The sequence below is a fragment of the Perissodus microlepis genome, chromosome 15 (assembly GCF_051167445.1).
Source record: "Perissodus microlepis isolate ML-2025 ecotype Zambia chromosome 15, ASM5116744v1, whole genome shotgun sequence".
In the NCBI taxonomy this organism is placed as follows: domain Eukaryota; kingdom Metazoa; phylum Chordata; class Actinopteri; order Cichliformes; family Cichlidae; genus Perissodus; species Perissodus microlepis.
The window spans coordinates 27,868,459-27,887,803 of NC_140475.1; the positions used below are offsets into that span (position 1 = coordinate 27,868,459).

At 41.7% G+C, this 19,345-nt stretch overlaps 1 protein-coding gene across 2 annotated transcripts in view; it reads right to left on the bottom strand.

Annotated features, from left to right (window-relative positions):
- Window positions 1–1,702: 1,702 nt before the first annotated feature.
- Window positions 1,703–19,345, bottom strand: part of enah (ENAH actin regulator) — an 81,305-nt gene continuing 63,662 nt past the window's right edge. The window contains exons 6-15 of one of the 2 annotated variants that reach the window (XM_084954380.1): window positions 16,144–16,953; window positions 13,742–14,076; window positions 13,073–13,206; window positions 12,854–12,902; window positions 11,581–11,632; window positions 11,346–11,412; window positions 10,281–10,328; window positions 7,703–7,787; window positions 6,860–6,917; window positions 1,703–6,253 (exon numbers count right to left, since the gene is read on the bottom strand). In XM_084954380.1, the coding sequence (XP_084810506.1) occupies window positions 6,216–6,253; window positions 6,860–6,917; window positions 7,703–7,787; window positions 10,281–10,328; window positions 11,346–11,412; window positions 11,581–11,632; window positions 12,854–12,902; window positions 13,073–13,206; window positions 13,742–14,076; window positions 16,144–16,953 (1,676 nt within the window). In that variant the 3' untranslated portion in view covers window positions 1,703–6,215. The remainder of the gene's footprint in view (window positions 6,254–6,859; window positions 6,918–7,702; window positions 7,788–10,280; window positions 10,329–11,345; window positions 11,413–11,580; window positions 11,633–12,853; window positions 12,903–13,072; window positions 13,207–13,741; window positions 14,077–16,143; window positions 16,954–19,345) is intronic. The other variant, XM_084954381.1, reaches the window with a different exon arrangement.

Here is a 19,345-nt window from a genome sequence, read left to right on the forward strand (position 1 = left end):
GATTGCCCCAAACAATGGTAGTGAAGTGAAGCAGAAATGGCGTCTGACAGCAGAAGAGCATGACTTATTTGCATGGGGGAACCTGACAGTTGACACATTATTGGCACCTGCCGCTCAAAGCTAAAAGCTCATTAAGACAATAAGAGGAAGAGGGCTTGATTTCGAAAATTCAAACTCGCCAATCGAGTCACAGCATCAGTGTTGTCTCATCTTCCTCGTCCTCATCTCTGCAGCTCGGGGTGTTTTCCTGTCTTAGTGCAGCTTTCGCCACAGCACGGCTCCTCTGTGGCTGCAAGTCAAAGCAAACCTCAAATGAACTGCAGATGCACTGGCACAGAGCTCTGTATGCTCCACCCACAGGAAGCATGGCTGTGTATGTTGTAAGGTGAAGCTGCACAGGAACCAATAAAAGAGGTTTATTCTCTAAACCAGGACTCATGGTGTAACCCAGAAAATGTATGAAGTTATTAAACTCAGAAATACCATAATCAAGATGAACTCTGATAACTAGACGCCTCTGCAAGTAACTAACAACAATCCCAAAAACGTGATTTTGCACTTAAAAAAACCTTAAAAAGATGTGAAGGAGCCACATCTTGCAAAGAGTTTCATTGTAAACATTTTCCTTTGACACAAGAAAAACCACAACTTGCAGTGTTAGGTTAAACTTTTAGTCTTGAGATTCCTGTGGCCATCCTTTCACGCAGCAGCAGTTTGACTGAGCTCACAGATGTCAGTGGCACTACAAGGAAGAAAATGTGCACAACATGCAAGCTTTCGATAAGCGAGCTCATTTTTAGTTAGTTTCCCCTCTTCCTGTTCACATCTGCTCAGTGTGCTTGTGAGACGACGTGGAGCAGTCAGACATTATGTCACTTGACAGGCTGTGAAATGGTGTGCAGCAACAGATCTGGGAGGAGAAAAAGGAGATCGAATGCTGATTTCTGACCAAGTAGTTGGAATCTGCTCATTTCCACTTCCATGTTTCCATTGTTGAACTGCATTAAGATTAGTTTTGTATAAGTTGTTTTATCATAAACTGGGCTTTGGTATTTTATTCCTCTCGAGCCGTGAAACGAGCCGTTTCAGCCAAAGTCTTTGTAGAATAAGAAGCATTTATTGGGGAGATTATTCTAAAATTTATTTCAAGTAACTTTTATTTCAGTGCATGTACAGGATCACGAGGCCAAACTGATAAAAACTGCTTTCAAAGGTGTGCTGACTCAGGCCACCCTCATTAAGTCTGTTTCGGATTGTTTGGTGGGACACATTCACAGTGTCCTGCTGAAGGTCATTTTGTAGCTGTGGCAGTGCTCACCCTGTTCCTCCATGCAAAAAGGAGCAGATACCAGTCCTGGTATCATGGGTTATAATGACAATTTGCCAGGGAGTCTCTGGCATCACCAGCAGTTTACTTTTCCATAATGGTCAGTATAATCTTGACTTGAAGTTGACCCATTAGAGCATTAACTTAAATGTTCCCATTCAATTTTCCTGTTGACTCCTGGGGGAGCATAGGTCCGCAACAACACCACGCCAATGGACTCTGTTCTGGGCTGCTCTCTTTAGCTGGGTCCACGTCATTCCGACGGCCTTCGCTTCGCTCTCGACAGATCTTCTCCACGTCTGTTTGGGTCTCCCCACAAAATGTTCCCATTAAACAGTGAAAAATAGTTGAAATCAGTGATCATTTAAAAAGAAATTAGTTCTAGTATTGTATTGCAATTTTTATTTCATTTGCTCAAACAAAAACAATATGTTAGCATGTAAGAAAAGACTAGACATGAGAACAGTATGGTACATTTCAGATGATAAAAGGATACGTCTGGAAACCCCTCTACAAAACTTACTTCAGCCAGTCATCTCTGCCATTATTCCCGCAAATTCACAACTTCCATTCCCTCAGCTGGATTTACAAAGTGTTTCCATCATTGAGCAGACTTCACAGCCAAAACCAAAACGTTTTTTTTTTTTTTTCCAATCAGAGATTTCCAAGCATGTAAAGAAAGCTAAGCTGCTGAACACAAAGAGTTTCTGTGACATTTAAAATGGCATGAGGGAACACAGAACACTGCAGCCAGACTCATTGGGACTTCCAAACAGGGCTTCAGGTTTACAAAAAACTAAATCACACACACTGAAGATCATCTTTGAACCCTCGTAGGCCTTGTGTATCAAAGTTTGATTGTACTTCTGAGCTGTAAGAGAAGCAGCTTCACAGCTGCATGGAAAGAAGTCATGAGTTATGTTGAAAGCAAACAGAAAAACACTTGGTGCAAAGATGTTTTCTTGGAGGGAACAGTACCAAAGTGATTGAAACTCTCCCTTTAAAATCAACTTGACCATGATGAACAAAGAAAGAAACTGCAGATGATCATAATGACAGTCCCATAGATATTATTACTAGTCAACTTTAAATCTTTGACATATTAAATGCAACTTCGGAACAAGGCACAAACTACACAGCTCCACAAAAGAGAAACTTTTCTTGATCAAAACATTTCCACTTCCATTGTGACATGTTTCTGCTTTTGACAAAATCATTAAAACCTAAAATAAAAAGGCGACTTTTCTGAGATTGATCATGTTTAGCAGGAGACCGTCAGGGTTAAAATCCTTTGGTGAGAGAGCCACAATGTTGGTGACAGAGGCTCTGAGCGACAGCTGTCACGGTGGATTGCTTTGTTTGTGTGTGTGGGTTTTTTTGTCTTAAAGTGCAATCGATGCTGTGTAAACACTCTTGGTGAATGAGTTGATGAAACAGCCTTTTTTTAAGTGGATAAACCTAAACTGTCTCGAAAAAAACATTCCTCCATGGATCACACCATGTCCACACATGAACTGAAACTGCTTTCATATTGTGTTCACAGTATTTTCGAACCAATCTCAAACTGATGACTGTAACTGAAGAGGAAAATGACATTTCTCAATGTGTGATGCCTGATCTTATGTAGCAAAGCTATAACATCAAAGCCCTTAAACAGTTGTGTAGAATGAGATCCACCAGAGGCGCCAACAGCCACTGAAAGACATGATTATCAAGCCATCTGTTGGGTTAAGTAGTATAAAAACTGTGGTGATAACAACAACAACAACAACAAATTAGCCAGTTAACCCAAAGATTCTTCTAAAGGGGGCATGGCCACATATTTTACACACAGTTTATAGACGTGCCATTAGAATTTTGACGATGGTGTAATGGTTTCTTTGGTCTGGTAGGAATTTCAAAATTCTTCCTCATGAATTCATAATCAGGTCCTCATGGTCATCTCAGCCTGCACTACAAAGCAAATCTGGCATTACAATGTTGGAAGTGTGCTCTTTAGATTCATCATGCAGGTAGCTGGTTCATCGAAACTTAAGGCTTCACTCGCACTTAATTTTTCAAGTGCCAGCTAATGACATCACCTGCGAGGCAATGAAACCGTCATGAAAAAAAGAGTTGCTTGTGCAATCTGCATATTTGCAAAGTTGCACACAGATAGCTAGTTTAGTTAAGCTGCGTTAGCCTGCCTTGTGAGTGAATAGTTGTTGTCAATATGACGGTAGTGTCTGCAAAGATATGCCCCCAAAGGACACGAACAGCCACTGTCTGGCACTAAAGCAACCTCTCCACATACGAATACTGCCTCACTGAGGCTAATGGAGTTAGCAGTTAGCGTTATCTAAGTTAGCCGCCTGTCACAAACTTTTACAGAAATGATCAATTGCTTCACTTTGATCCCAAACAGCATGTTTCACTGGTCTGCTGCTCTTTTGGGATATTTACATCATTTTGCTTGCTACCAGCAGCACTGAAACATGTGCACAATATGGCTGGCAGGTGCTAACAAGTTTTAGCAGCCCTCTCAACAGCACACAACTAGCAAAGAATCACCAAGCCAGATGAGCACTTGATGTTACCCCTATTCAAAGTGAAAAACGGGTGAGAATGTTGGAAATGTGACAGGTGCCCAAGGGAGCTAGCATTAGCTGTCACTAACTTTTAAGTAAAATAGTGATTACTCAGTGCAATTATCAGCTTTTCCATTTGATGTTAAATTACAGGCTGAACAAGCTTGTTTGCTCAGGCGTTTTTAGAATGTAATCGAAACATCGCAAGCGACACACTGCATCCAAGATTGTGTGGGCAACACAAAATGTCACAAGTGAGAGTTGGAGTCCAGAGAGACGAAACCTGAAATGTGTGTGGGATTGCTGCCTAGGAGTGACCTGTGGAGATGGTATGCTGCTGCTTTTTAAGATCCCAGTCTGATGCTTGCAATATACACTAAAGACGCTCACGTTAAAACGTCACCCCCTCTTGAATGCTTAAATCGGTTCCTGCAGAGCACACTGTGGCTGTTAGCTAGCCAAGAAACTCGATTACGTTTTGGAAATGGCCACTCTTCAGGATCTCATTCAGACAACAAGAGTACAGAACCATACCACAGACTTTCATCCATTGCCTCAACCTGTTGTGTTGTATCTTGAAGCTTTGTTGAGACATCAGTCTCTCAGCTCCAAACATCTCTCTCTTATACTGATTGTACTTTAAGCACTGAAGTTAAAGACATGCTGAAAGTGACAGTTCTCCTATCTTATATCATAGCATGATAGGGGTAAATACAGTTTGTCATTTTAAGGATTTGACAGCAGCAGGAGAAAAAGGCAAAGAAAAAAAAATGACACGGTAAGCACTGGTGAAAGAATGAATGGCACATTCATGTCCTTGCATGGACACAATCTCTTAGATTTTTGGGTTGTCCGGTGCACCTTTTGAAAAAAAGTTTAATTTTATAAATGTTTTAAAATGAAAACAGAACATCCCCCCTCCAAAAAAACCCAACAAAAAAACAAAACTAATAAAGTTCACCTCCAATGTGGCTACAGATACAGTATCCTAGGATTTATAGAAGAAAAATTCTGAGTGTGCTGTGATATAGAAATGAATTCCATGAAATGATGTCTTACAGTGTTGCGCTGTTATTCAATCACATCAGCTTTCAGCTTTACAGAAAGGTGGTGGTGACACAGTAACATCCAACAGGGACCCAGAAGGCCCCCCCGCAAAAAAAAAAAAAGGAGACACTGAAATGTTTGGTGGTGTTTAGGAGCAGGGCTGTAAAAAGAGATGCTACACTTATTGCTTGTATTAAAACTTGTGACGGGTAATGCAAATTCGTGGCAGACCTGTGACCTTCGCCGTACTAAGAAAACAAACATGCTAAAACAAAAAAAACCCACAACAGACTGAGAAGGATGGATGATAGAGACTCGTTAAATCAAGGGAAGGGGAACACCTATCTATACGTCTGGTCGAGGCGCATGGCGGGTGAATCAGCACTTCTGTTCAACAGGTAATGTTTGGTAGAGAGCTACAGGCAGCTACACCCCTCAGTGTCTCATCCACCTGCCGCTCGACGACAGAAAAATGACAAAAACGCTCGCTTTGGGAGGGAAACGACGCCTCTGATGATGACTTCACAGATGAAGAGACGGGCCAGGGAGCATCCTGTATAAAGACTGGATTATTGAGCTACTCATATGGCCGTAGATCCACACTGAAACAGACGTTGGTGGAGAGATTTTATTTGTTTTGTCTAACTTTTTCTCTCTTTTGTATATGTTCAGGTTAAAATAGTATTTGAGGAAGACGAGCTTTACAGTGTCCTGCAGTGTTAGCCTCCACCAGAGACTGTCAGTCCTTCATACGCAAACACACGCTACCCCTATGGCATTATGGGAGAAAAGTTTTTAAGTTTCCATCCTTCGGCTCTCTGCACACTCTTGATAAAACTTTTGATAGTGAGCAACTTGTGGTTAATACAGTATCACAGAAGAGTTCACTATTGGATTTATTTTTCTTCTTATAGGAGGACAAACAGAGAGGAGCCATCTTTGCATAAAGACTTTCGCTCCTCTGTCCTCCAGGGTGCCCTCAGCAGGAAGGCGAGGGGAGAGAGGGGGTTGTGAGATGGGGCAGTAGGAATACGAGGCTTTGCAGAATGGATTCTGTGAGTCACAGCTATCAAAGGCTACAAATCTCCTACCACCACCAGCCTGTCTGACACTGCTCCGCACCAGATAATGTCCTCTCTGTGTGGTAAAATGATTTTTGTCGTAGTCGCCACCGTTTTTTGTTGTTTTCCATTGTTATATTGTCATGTCTTTAAGTTGACCGGGGTTGTCTGTCGGTTCTTGTGGGTGTTTCTGAACGGGGAAGTCCGATTCCTCTATGCTGTGCTGGACCTACCCAGCTCCTCCCGGATTGCTGAAACACAGAACAAAGACACGCCACATTCTTAACGTGGATCACAATAAACGAAGCCAACAACTGCAGTTCCTGTAACACTCACTCAAGGCTGGCTTCAAGGGTGAGTCAGTTTCCCCATGTTAAAATACCCAACTTTGGGTGAATCTTTGTAGAAGTGAAAGAATTGGAGCAAAGAGTTATGAACCACCACACTTCTCCATTGTGTTTGTGCTGTTGGCACCTATTATAGCAATGCCAATAGAATTTAAAAAGTATGAGCTCCTTTGAAGGTACACACCCAAGAAGATGATGCTCCAGTCGTGGTGAATGAAATTATAGTATTTTAGTTGTCAGTCAATTAAAACTAACAAGCAGATATCTGTATCCTTACATCACACTAGGTACACTGCAAAACACTGCTAACCAAACTTGCTAGCTTGCTAACTTGCTTAATGGACAAGTTAGACCTTCTTGTCAAAATATGATCACTTCTGGCTCTCACAAAATAAAAAAAGTTTATAAAAAAAGTGTCCAGAAACCATTACTGCACTGTCGTGTTTAGTATGGACTCACTACAAAGCCTTGCTGGTCTTTCTGTAGGATGACTAAAGTGGTGATAATTACCATCAATGAGCTCTTCTTTTAGTTTTGACAGCTCCTTCCTCATCTCATCAAGAATGTCCTAAAAAAAAAAAAAAAAAAAAAAAGTCACATTTTCATATAAACATGATGAATGTCATTAGACCTCAGAGACGAGCTCGTCTTGTGCAATTGTTAATTTTGCCCCCCCCCCCCCCCTTTTCCTTCTTTTACTGTGGGTGCGCATCCTGGCAACTGGTAAAAGAAGCTCCCATCTCAACTTTACAAAGTAGCTAATCCCTTTTGCTCCCTAGAGCTAAAGACTTACTTAATGACACCAAGATGCAAACAAAGTGACATACAGAGTATGGAAGGCGTACTAAAATGATGAGCCTCAAGTTTGACCTACAACTTAACCCAGGCTTACTCAGTGAGACAGTGAGTGTGGTGAGTGGGTCTGTGGGCTGTCACGTCGGTGGCCAGTTGTAGTGACAGATATGCAGAACTCTGACAGACTCTTTACTTATCTAAGAGGCTCATTCACAAGGTCAGAGGGAGGAGCTGCCTTCTAACAGGACTGCACACACCCACACTACCACGCACTGAACTACTAACAGGGCTGCATAAATAATGAAGAAACACAGACCAAGGTCAATAGACGCTCCAGTTCCAAGTTCCATTTTACTTTTATTTTACAACAACAGCACTATACAGCTGACTTGCTTTAATATGAAAACTTTGTGGAGCAATATTGATATTGTCGGGCGACTTTTGGGCCACAAGGAAAAGAAATTCAGTCACCATATACTGCAACAACCTGAAAACCACAATCACAGTATCAAAGGGAATATACAGAAATAAAATCTGTGTCTAAAAATGTCTACTTACCTGTTTCAATCTATCATAGTCAACAGCTTCTGTTGGCACACCATTGGCACTTAAGGATGCAGTAGGTGTAGGAGTGGATTTAGGTCTATGAGAAAAGACAAAGAGCATAAAAACTACTTGTAAGATCATAAAGCAACACCAGCTACTATGTGATTTATGAGTAATAAATGGAGGTTTTGAGCTCAGTAAAATCATTTAAACCACACAATCTGCCCTCCTACAAGAATGCTGACTCTTGTTTAGATGCTTGTAAAGCAACTTGAGTAAATTACACCATGAGAGAAAACAGCAGTCGAATAAATATGTCTCAAACTGTATTTGAATCTATTTTATAGAGGAGGAACCATAAATAGTTGAGATGATAACAAATAAAAACAAATCTGATGTAATATTTGACATCATTTACATGACAATAAACTCTCCAATCAAACGTGTCTGTCACCACAGGCAGGAGATTTATTAGTATGCTGAACTGCACACTGAGCATTTTCTCTTTTGTGTTAGTCCGATATAAAATGCACATAAACACAATTAGCAGCCAAATCCTGGTCGATGCATGCACAAACACTGGATACTGTACACAGAGACATGCGAGGGAATACACAGAAAAGCAAACACACAGTTCTCAGCCACCTATCAAACTGAAATAAAGAGGGGGCAGGTCCAGTTCATGAAATATACTATAATTACATGGAAACTGGATATTAGACTATGCAGTATGGATAGTTTAATATCCATACTGTGAATACACCAAAATATTAAATTCCTTATTAATTCACTGGCACGTTCTGATATGACACAGACTCAGTATTAAGAAGCTGGCAGGTTAAATACTGGGTGCACTGGATATTTGTCTTCTCACATGTTCCTCTGTCAGCTGATGAGAGAGTTAAGGGCGTGACATAGTCACTCATACCAGATATCCCAAGAATGTGGTTGAGCTGAAGCTTCTCTGGAAAGAATAATGGTATAAAATTCACTGTGGAGAACTGAAAAACTTATAAAAAGGTTATTGCTTCCAGAAGACGTTCCCTTACTTTTCCCACAGCTCTGGAAATATTGAATGTGTCCATTACAAAATGAAGCAACCTCTGTTTGTCTAGACAGAGATCAGACCACATTCGTAACAGTGCAAATACACTTTACTACCCCTGTCTTTTTAAGGAGGAAACCTGAGGTGTGGCACAACTTCCCTGGACCCCCCCCCCCCACACACACACACACTTAAAGGAAGGAGGAGGATACCAGTAATTAAGAGAAGGCTGGTATTGCCCCATACACCATGTGAGGGACAAAAAACATTCAGAGCAGCCAGTTACTTTCAAGATAGGACACGTGACAGGAATGAGAAGTGAAGGAAAAGGAAGTGACCTAAACAGCAGGTCATTAGGTAGCTATGGGACTGGGAAAAATTCGGAAACTGAGATTGTGGTGTGTTTGTGTTCCTTTTCATGCTGGTCTCAGAACAAAAGAAATGGTGAAGGTAAGAAACAGACTGAGGAAGATAAATCAGTGCGCACACATTATACAACATTTACACAATAATTAAAAAAATATTAAAGCAAACAAATTAGTGTTTTGCAGATGATTTGGTGAATGTGTATATTGTGATTTACCTGCCCAAATGCTGCCCATCACACAGTAATACAAAATATAAAAAAAATATAAAAAGTAGCTACCCCTGGCTGTAGCTCAGGTAATACACACCACTACCTGAGCTACAGATACGCATTCACATCGGGATGTGAATGTGTATGAATGTTATATAGGGAGCACTTAACAGTTTAGAAAAAGTGTTTGTGTGAATGGGTGTGATTGGGTGAATGAACGAGTTGTATAAAGCGCTTTGACTGCTCAGAGTAGAAAAGCGATATATAAGAACCAGTCCATTTACCATTTACCATAACAGTAAAAGTCAATGTTTTTCTGGTCAGATCAACAAAAAGCTCCGTGCAACACTACAGGGTCTGACAAGTGACAGTCTGCTCAGCTCAGCTCTCTGTGGGCTGCATATGAAAGTCAATTTTATTAAGCTGGAATCAAAAGCACCCATCTGGTCTTGTCTCTTGTGTACACACACGCACGCACAGTCTTATCTGTCAGAGCCTGCTGGAACTGTTTTGGCTCTTCAAAGATAATACTCTGCCAAGTCTACTCTACACTGGGTGGACACACATTTTTGTGTTGGTCTGTATGATAGGGTGGGTGTACAGTATGTGACGGACACATATGGATTTCCCCATTTAAAATAAATTAAGTTCTGAGTGCAGCGGGCACACAGCATGCAAACACAATGACTAGATTATATTAGAAACCTATCATCCAGACGCACACTGATTTAGAACACACAAATTGGACCAAATGGCACGTATCAAACAACAGACGAGCAGGCCCGGCCCCCTACAAGCCTGATCAATGTAGTAAAGAACACAAAGACGGCACACGATTCAGTCCAAACATCCAAGCACTTCGAAAGAACTCCTCTCCAACCAAATCGTCACAGCAAACCTCAACTTTAAAGGAAGTTTGATTTGAAGAAAAAAGGTTCTCTCAAACTTTTCAGGGCTTTTCGCTCTACCTGTTGGAGGAATCTGCTCCCATGGGATTTCTCCACGGAGACTCTCGTCTGTGTGAGCAGCAGAAACACTGACTTTACAAATTACAGTGTAAAACCTATATATGTACTGCAAAACGCCAGCCTAATGAGAAGGCTTCTGTTAATAAGTGGTTGTGTAGATGTAAGAAAATACCTGGTAAAACCCTGATATAAGTTATGTTTACTTAAAGTTTCTTGTGGAGTTCCACAAGGTTCAATACTCGGCCCCCAAACTGTTTATACTATATAGATGATATCTTATATGTTACATGTGTGGTGATGTCACTTATTTCAATTACTTTCTGCTGTTGTGGAAAAAGTCTGAAACAGCTTCTCATTTCTGTGTAAAGGAAATTAAAATGTACTATAATTCAGTGATAAAGTATATTTAAAAAAAACAACAACAACAAAAAAAAAAAAACAAAAAAAACCCAGAAAACCCAGAAACATGTGGGACCGCCTTTGGGTGAAAAGTTCTGAGTTTGATCCTTTTTTGTATCTAATCTGATTCATAACTGTTGTTGTTCAGGCTAATATTAGTTAATGCTAGCATGCCTGCTAACATAGATGAAGTATATTTTTTGATACATAAAATATGGTCTTGCATGGTTAAGGTTGACTAATTCATCCACCACACACCTTCATCTGGTTATGGATGTACACCATTTTTATTATTTGGGTCACTACTGTATATGAAAATATGTGGTAAGGATGCCATTACATTCTCACCCGTTCATTCTCACACACACGCTGGTGGTCTTATGAATCTGCACATAAAGGCCAGGATAAGCTTTAGTGGTGTTAGCCAGCACTAAACGGCCCCAGCAATGCATCATGCTAAAGCTAGTTGATGCTTATGCTTCAATATATCCTCGTATAGTTTCAGAGGCTAGGAAATCACGTTTAGCTGTGTCACACTGCCATTCAGTTAGGAAATGATCGGCATTCATATCCTGGGTGAACTTAATAAACAAAAATTTAATTTAGAACATAAATGTACTTGTAATAAACAAACATTTCAAATGGAGACGCAGGAAGACACTGTACCTTCCAATAACTGGAGATTTGCTACCATTCATGGTGTTTGTTCTTTCCCATGGCTTCCTGGGCATGTCTGGAAAACAGACAACAAAATATAAGAAATACTGAAACCAAACATGAACCGACATTAAGATCAGTATGCCTATAACCTAACTAGATTAAAGCTAGCTGTAAACCTTGTCACCAGTTTCAGGAAGATGCTTGTTAACTGCTATTGCTGTTGTCTTCATTTAACACTCACCTGGTGTGCTACAAGCTGACACTTTAGGGGTCGTATTTATCTCACCCTCCTCCTATTGGGCACACAGAAACAAGGTTTAATGAGTCACAATAAGGATCAAGAACGAGTCTTGTGATGGAGTGTCTACACAGATTCACAGACATCTTTTAAACAAATTTAATCTGTAACACCAACACAGAAACTCAGAATTTTATCCTGTCTTCCTTCTTTCGCCCCAACCAATCGCGGCAGATAGCTGCCCCTCCCTGAGCACTGGTTCCGCTGGAGATTTCTTCCTGTTGAAAGGGAGTTATTCCTTCCCACTGTTGCCAAAGTGCTTGCTCATAGGGGGTCACATGATTGTTGGGTTTTTCTCTCTGTGTATTATTGTAGGATCTACCTTACAATATAAAGCGCATTGAGGCAACTGTTGTTGTGATTTGGTGCTGTATAAATAAAACTGAATTGAATTATTCCTTTTATATTAAACCAAAAACCTTTGCGATCAAGACAAAATAACAGAGTGCAGAAATTAGATGTTGTCAACTGACCAAAAAAAACAAACAAAAAACGCTCCCTTAAAAACTGACCACATATCTAGAGGCACAAGTTGGGAAAGATAGAACGTGGCTGTTGCTATATGCAGGTAGAAAGCACTAGATGATTTGTAATTATAAGCAAGAAGTTGACTCTTAAATGCCTTTAAATACCTGTGCGCAAAACATTCATATTGGCCTCCCTACTTCCACTGCCCTTATTAAGCCTGGCAGAACCATGACCAAAGCTTAAAAAACAACAACAAAAAAAAAAACCCACCCAAAAAAACAGGAAACTAAATCAAACAAACAAAGAAAACCCTAAAAGGCTAGATTTTCTCCATAGAATCATGTATAAGTAATTAATATAATACTCTAAGAATAGAAAATAGTATGGAAAATGTTCAACAGATAGAATTCAACCATGTCAAGTGCTATTTAAATAGTGATTGGTTTATATCTTTATTAATATATCCACAACTCAAAACACTTTATTTTCTGCAATTTAGGTAAGTACTAGAAACTTTATGACATATGTCAATAGTAACAGACAGGTATGTAGAACATGACATCCTCTAAAGACATACAGACTTTCATATCGAAAGTACTCAGTGATCAAGGAGTGAAAATACTCTGAAATAACCAAAGCACACTGAGGAGCTATCGTCTGACGATAGCAATAATGACATTTTGAAACAAAGTCAAACACAGGACCATAGCATGACAGGGGCTTAGACGATGGTTCTGGTGTTACTTACTGATCTCTGGTCAGGTTCAGGTGACGAGCCCTTCTCCGCAATTCTTCTCCTGTAAGATGTAAAAAGCCCAGGCACAGTGAGGAGGGCTTAAACACTGATCGATATCAAGTCTCATTTCCAAATTTAAAACCACTAATTGCCTATTTTCAGAAATTAGGACAAAATTTGCATGGTGAACAGACAAATCTGGTTTTGGATGATAATATCGTGCGAGTGTACCTCCTGGCCAATAGGGCGCTCATCTCCTCCATAAGCCCCCCTCCTCCAGGAAGGGGCCCGTTACCTCTGGCCTCTGATTTAGCCCCTGTGGCCCCCATCATGGCTGCTGCCAGAGCTGCCCCTGCATCATCACTCTGAAGGGCCACAAGCAAAAACACATTTGTGTTCTTCATAAACAGAGAAGGTATTTACAGTGTTTGGGAAATAAATAGAATAAATGAAAAAGGATTGATGTTTTTAATACTCATTTTATATCAGAAAAGCTATGTTTTTTAAAGAAGTACGATTCATATTTTACTTAAAACACAAGTAGCCATGTAGTCATTGGCAGACAGTGAGCATTACATGAAGTCCTCCTGTGAGCCCTAATGAGATGTGACAGATGGTGACTGTGTGTGTGTGAGTGTGTGTGAGTGTGTGTGAGTGTGTGAGTGTGAGAGAGAGAGAGAGAGAGAGAGAGAGAGAGAGAGAGAGAGAGAGAGAGATCATGTGTGAACATGGTGTGTTTTAGTGACTGTGAGATCGTGTATGATGATTGGGGGTGACCGAAGTGCATGCATATGCAACTGGTTGCCTTCCTAATACTTATACACTGTATCCTAAATGGTTCACTTATGAAGACGTGTTAGTCGAGCTTTCCATTGGTCCATTAACAAATCAAGCGCTCACCCTTGGCACTTTGCGCAGCTTGGCTCCAGCGAGGGCAGCAGCCAGGCCTGAGAGAGGGCGGTCCTCTGCAGGAGAGAACAGTCCGGTGGGAAGAGGTGGTGCTGGGGGTGGTGGTGGAGCTCCGGGAGGGGGAGGGGGACCCGGCGGAGGAGGTGGCGTCCCGCCTGGAGTCAGTGTCGGAGGGAGTGGAGGAGGTGGTGGGGGTGGAGGGTGGCCGCCGGGGGTGGTGGGGGTGACGGCCGGGGTAGCAGCCGCAGAGGTCACAGTGGAGCCGGGTGGCAGGGGTGGAGGTGGGGGAGGGGTGGGGGTGGTCAGCCCTGGAGTCTGTCCCACGTCTGTTAGGGACAGGGGTGGAATAAGGAGCAGTGGGGGATGGGTGAAGACAGAAAGACATTTTTCAGAACAATTCCAGACACAAACCTGCGGACGGCAGGATGTTTGCATTAAAACTGATCACACTCCAGCGATTAGATGGATCTCTGGGGTGGGACCACACAAAATATCATCATTACATTCCATATTGTTAAAGCAATGATTCTGTGTTACCTCTACTTTTCCTGTTTTATGCTTAAGCAAATCAAATTCCTTTTTTTTTTGAAAGGGGGAAGGGCAAAAGCTCTTTGGGGAAGCGCACGAAAAAACAGGAGGAAAAACCCTATTTTCATGTTGTCTTTAATCTGACACTGGATAGTTAAGTTGACTGTTAAATGATGAGAAAATGTATTGAAAATGGATTAGGATGTAGACTGAACTATCACTAAACTATCACTTTTGAGGGGAAAAAAAAACCCCCAAATAGGCAAAGTAGTTCTATTTTCTTAAATATGATACTGACTTATGTTTGTATATCTGTGGCTGACATTTAACTGTCATATTTCATTTTGACCCTGCTGGCTACGTGTTAGCCACAGGTTTTCAGATCAATTATTAATTTGAACTGTATTACTGGAACCAAACTGCAGGATTTGTTGCCAGTGTGTCCCTACTTTTCAACATATAAAAGGAATGATGGCATGCAACATCATACTAGAGCAAATTTGTTTTATTAAAATGTGGAATTAATGACTGGATTTGCGTTTAAAGGAAGGCAGCATGCCAAAGGGGTAAGTCAGATATCACAATTGCTTTTCATGGTTTACTGAAAACCCAATTTGGACCATTTAACATTCCAATAAACAGAACTAAGACATGCAAGCCACACTAAACATTCAATTAAACAAACATTTTGGTGCAATGACATACATACACATACAAGCATGCATGTACACACCAATGCATAATAACCAAAAGACAATTATGAAAAGGAACTTGGGAAGAAGCATTAATTCATAAATGAGTCTCAAACAACCAGATGTTTGCTTTATGTGGGATAGTTTGTGCGGAACCTATGGTATGATACAAGTAATCCAGCCTCTTTCGCCCAATCATTGTGATGAACTCTGTGAAATATTTGTTGTTACTTTACTCTGAGTACAAATCAGCTCCTTTGCCCATCTTTACTTTTAAGCATATTCCCTACAGGTGCACCAATCAGAGCCTGTCTCAAAAAAATTAGATCAGGTATATCAAAGGTTCTGTGTTTGCTGCACCTTGTGTCAGAAGGAGCACATCCATCACTAGTGGGACAATTAACATAGTTAAGAGGAAGCTAACAGCTGCATTTCAAAGTGACACCAGTTTTTCTTTTCTTTAGACTTTTTGACATTACCCTTTAAATCAATGACAGTTTTCCTATTAGCTTCTCTCTTAATGTTTGGTGCATTCCTAATATTACAGAACAAGTTCATGTGGATAAGATTTGAACAGCACAGTCGATGTTCCACTGATCAAGTCGAGTGAGCTTCCAGCTGTGCCTGCTTAGAAATTGGCTTCCAGACCCAAAGTAAAAAAAAATTAAATTATGGAGAGTGAAAGGTCAAATGTGTGTGAAGCTTGTCTGAGAATGAAGAAAAACAAATCAGGCAAGAGATGAAGAAAGCAAGAGTTTTACGCAGGTCTGTCAAAGACACAGACATGCCATGCTGAACGACAACACATTTCATATCCAATGAACAGCCAGCCAGCACGAGGACATACACAGGCTTTGTGAGACTGACAAAGAAGCTAGAAGTTGGAAAACAATAGCTGTTACACATTGAGATCCCACAAAAGTTACCATAGTGAATATTTTAATATTAGAAATTGTAACCAGACTGAGTTGAGTTACAGCAACCAGGAAAGGCACAATTTTTCTAAAGAAAACTCCTAGATCAGTCTGTGTCACAGGACTTACTTTGTGTTGTGGCCAGATCAGTGACAATGTAACAACCAACCCCTGTTAGAGTGTGAGTTGCAAGCAGTGAAAGACAGAGGGGAGAAAAGCAGTGAGAAAGAGAGAGCAGAATCCAGACTGGAGGCCTTACCCTGGGGCTGGGGCTGACAGGAGGAATCCCCCTGAGCCAATTGGGGCTCTGAGCCTGCGGCTGTGTCCAGCTCCCCTGGCCCCGACAGACCCAGGCCCCAACAGAGGTGTTCAGCAGAGGCAGAGGTGGCAGCAGCAGCTGCAGCAGCAGGGGGCGCTGTGGAGGGAGAGGGCACACCAGGAGCCTGGGATGAGGAGGGGGGAGACGAGACTGAGGAGGAAGACGGAGGGGGAGCTATGGGCGAGGGGAGAGGGGGTGGGGTAGGCGGGGGAGGTGGTGTTGGGCAGGTAATGCTGAGGGGGGTGTGGCCGTGTGGGATGGTCACAGGAGAAGGTGCAGGAAACATGGGTGGCCCATTGGGGGATGGCGAGGGAGGCTTTTGGGTGAGAGGGGATGGTGCGGCAATCGGGATCAGTGGCCTTGGACCGGTGGCCTTCCCCGGGGGGCTGCTTATCATGACCGGAGGTGAGGGAGGCAATGGAGTAAAATTGCACGCTGACCACACCACAGACTTGGGTGGAGGAGGAGTTGGAGCAGGGGCAGGAGCAGGGGCAGGCGGTGGGGCTTGGGGAAATGCCTGCTGTCGCCGTGGAACTGTGGCGTAGTGAGGCAGGACAGGATGGAAGGCAGAACCGAGTGAGGTGGCAAATCGGGAGGCTGAGTGCCTGAGTGGGGGGGTTGGGGGTGTTGTAGTGGAGGATGGCGACTGGGTCCCAGGAGATGGGTAAGTGGGCGTGGATGGAGATATGGGCGTGGAGGGGGTCCTGCCGTACTCCTGAGGTGGGGGGGTGCACAATGTGCTTTCGAAAGCTGGACGTGCAAATTGGACAAAACAGAGGTTGAGGACAAGACAGGACAGAAGCGGACAGAACGAAGGAAAGAAGGCAGGAAGGAAGCAGCCGTCGTGCACACAGAAGGGAAAGACAGCAGGTGAGGAAAGATAGACGGAAGAAGGGAGGGAGGAAAAAAGAGAAGGGGGCAGATGAAGCAGAAAAAACCAGCACAGAGCTAAACTAAAGTTTTCCTCCAGCTTGTGTGTATGTTCTTAGGCTAAGGTGATGCTACTGTGTTAGTAAACAGGTGTTAGCACTGAGGACACAGGCAGAGATAGAAAGCTTTCAGACTTCTGCTCACTGAAAGAAGAGGGAAAGAATGAACGTACTGAGGACAACAATCAAATGACAGCTTACCACTCATCTCACTCTGATATCTCACATAACAAATCCAAAGTATAGACGAACATACCAATGTCATAAAGATTATTCAACAGCAGCACAAACAGGTCCAGATAAATTAATTCTAGACATTAAACAATGAAAATTTCCTCAAATGTAATTGCAATAGTCATGCATGAATACAACAACATTGATAAGATTAGCAAAACTGGGGGCTTGTCCGGGATAAGGTGATGAAAGTTATATGGATAATCGTACTTTGGAGCAGTGTGATAGTTGCATGAAGAATGATTCTGTAAAGCATGATACTCCAATCTGTAAAGCTGCCTTCACACATGCACCTTTCAAATTTTAGGAAGAGTCAGGCTGCGCTGTTGATAGTTTAATGATTGTAATGAGTATGCAGTATCGTCATACCTACATAATAACAGACCCATCTTTCTCATTTGAAAGACAACATTCTGAACCCAATTCCTCAGCCTGGAGATCTTCCAGTTTGTAGTATACAGATGCATAGCTTATATGTCCAAATCAGAGTCTTTACTAGTAGATGGGATGCCCATATTGTAATTGGTGTCCAATATTTTTTAAACTGATGTTTTAAGAACAAGAAAGGGATAATACATTAAAATGTAAAGAAAACAAGAGTCAAACTGAGCCTGAGGCCGCTTTTACTTCTTTTACTTTAGAAAGTTAAGAAAATATAACATTCTGATGAAGAACCAGACCACAAGTATGCTTAGTTTATTTTTTTCTCACCAACATTCATTTGTGTTGTTGAGAGAACAAGCACGCCCCCCCCCCCCCCAAAAAAAACAACAACAAAAAAAACAAAAACAAAAAACAAGGCAGAAGTATGACTGGACTCAATGGGCCTACTATAGACTGATCTAAAAATTGCAGCAATAAAACCCCCCCATTATGAATGGAACATCAGGCACATTTAAATCAAGTAAGGTTTTTGATTTTTAAATGTTTTTAAATATTTTGAACTTTTTGATCACACCTCATATTGTTTTAATGGGGTGTAGAAGCACATCTTCACGTCAAAAAGGAACAGTATGCAATGAATTCACATTAAATTCCCTCTCTTGTTCATTATGCATCTTAGCTTGGTCCCACCCTGTCTAATTACTTTGATTTTGCACCTCTAGTGCTTAGCATAGCCTAGACTGTGTTCTCTGTGCCTGCCATATGTTTTCAATGTTTGTGGATGGTGTAATCCTTAGATCACCTTCTGCTCTACTTCACTTTACACGTGCTGCAATTCCACACCTTTTTTCCCTAAGTCTTGTGAGTGGATTTTAGGTTTTTGCTCAGAGTAATACTGTGGAAGGGAATATTGACAAAAGATAATTTTGTGATTGTTTTTATTGCAGATGTTAGATGTTCATATTAGCACCATTACTTGCGTAACCTCGGTTCTCAGAGTAGTACGAGTGAAAGTATCATGGGAAGGGCCTTCCTCATTGGCCGGTGATTGCAACGACCACGTTGGGCAGAATAGCCCACCTAGAGTTGTGCAAGAGTTATTATTCAAGATAAGCCCCTCATCTTGCTTTTGCTACATTTTCCAAGGCCATGAGTGCACTGGTTGCCAGACTACTAGTATAGTAGACTGGCGCCTGCAACCCCCAATTTATATAACCAAGAGCAACTGCCTCCACAATCAAATGCGACATCCATTGGGTTTCAGCAATACCCTGGTTGCCCTTGGGAAAACCAGAGTCCACGAAGAGTACATTGAAAGTGCATGAATGTTACTGACATGTTTAGCAGGTGCTAAAGCTAGCAGCAATACTGTTTTCAAACAGATGTTTTAAGTCAACCTCCTGCAGAGGTTCAAATACAGGGAGGGCCATGAAGCCCAACACTGCTAAGTCTCAGTGGGGTCAGGGTTGCAGAATCTTCAATTCTGCAAAGAGGTATATGTGCATGTAGAGTTGGAGCAAGGAGTGTTGTGACTGTGAGATGAAGGGCTCTACTGAAACAGAATTCATCTTTCAAAACGTGAAGGGACACCTAAT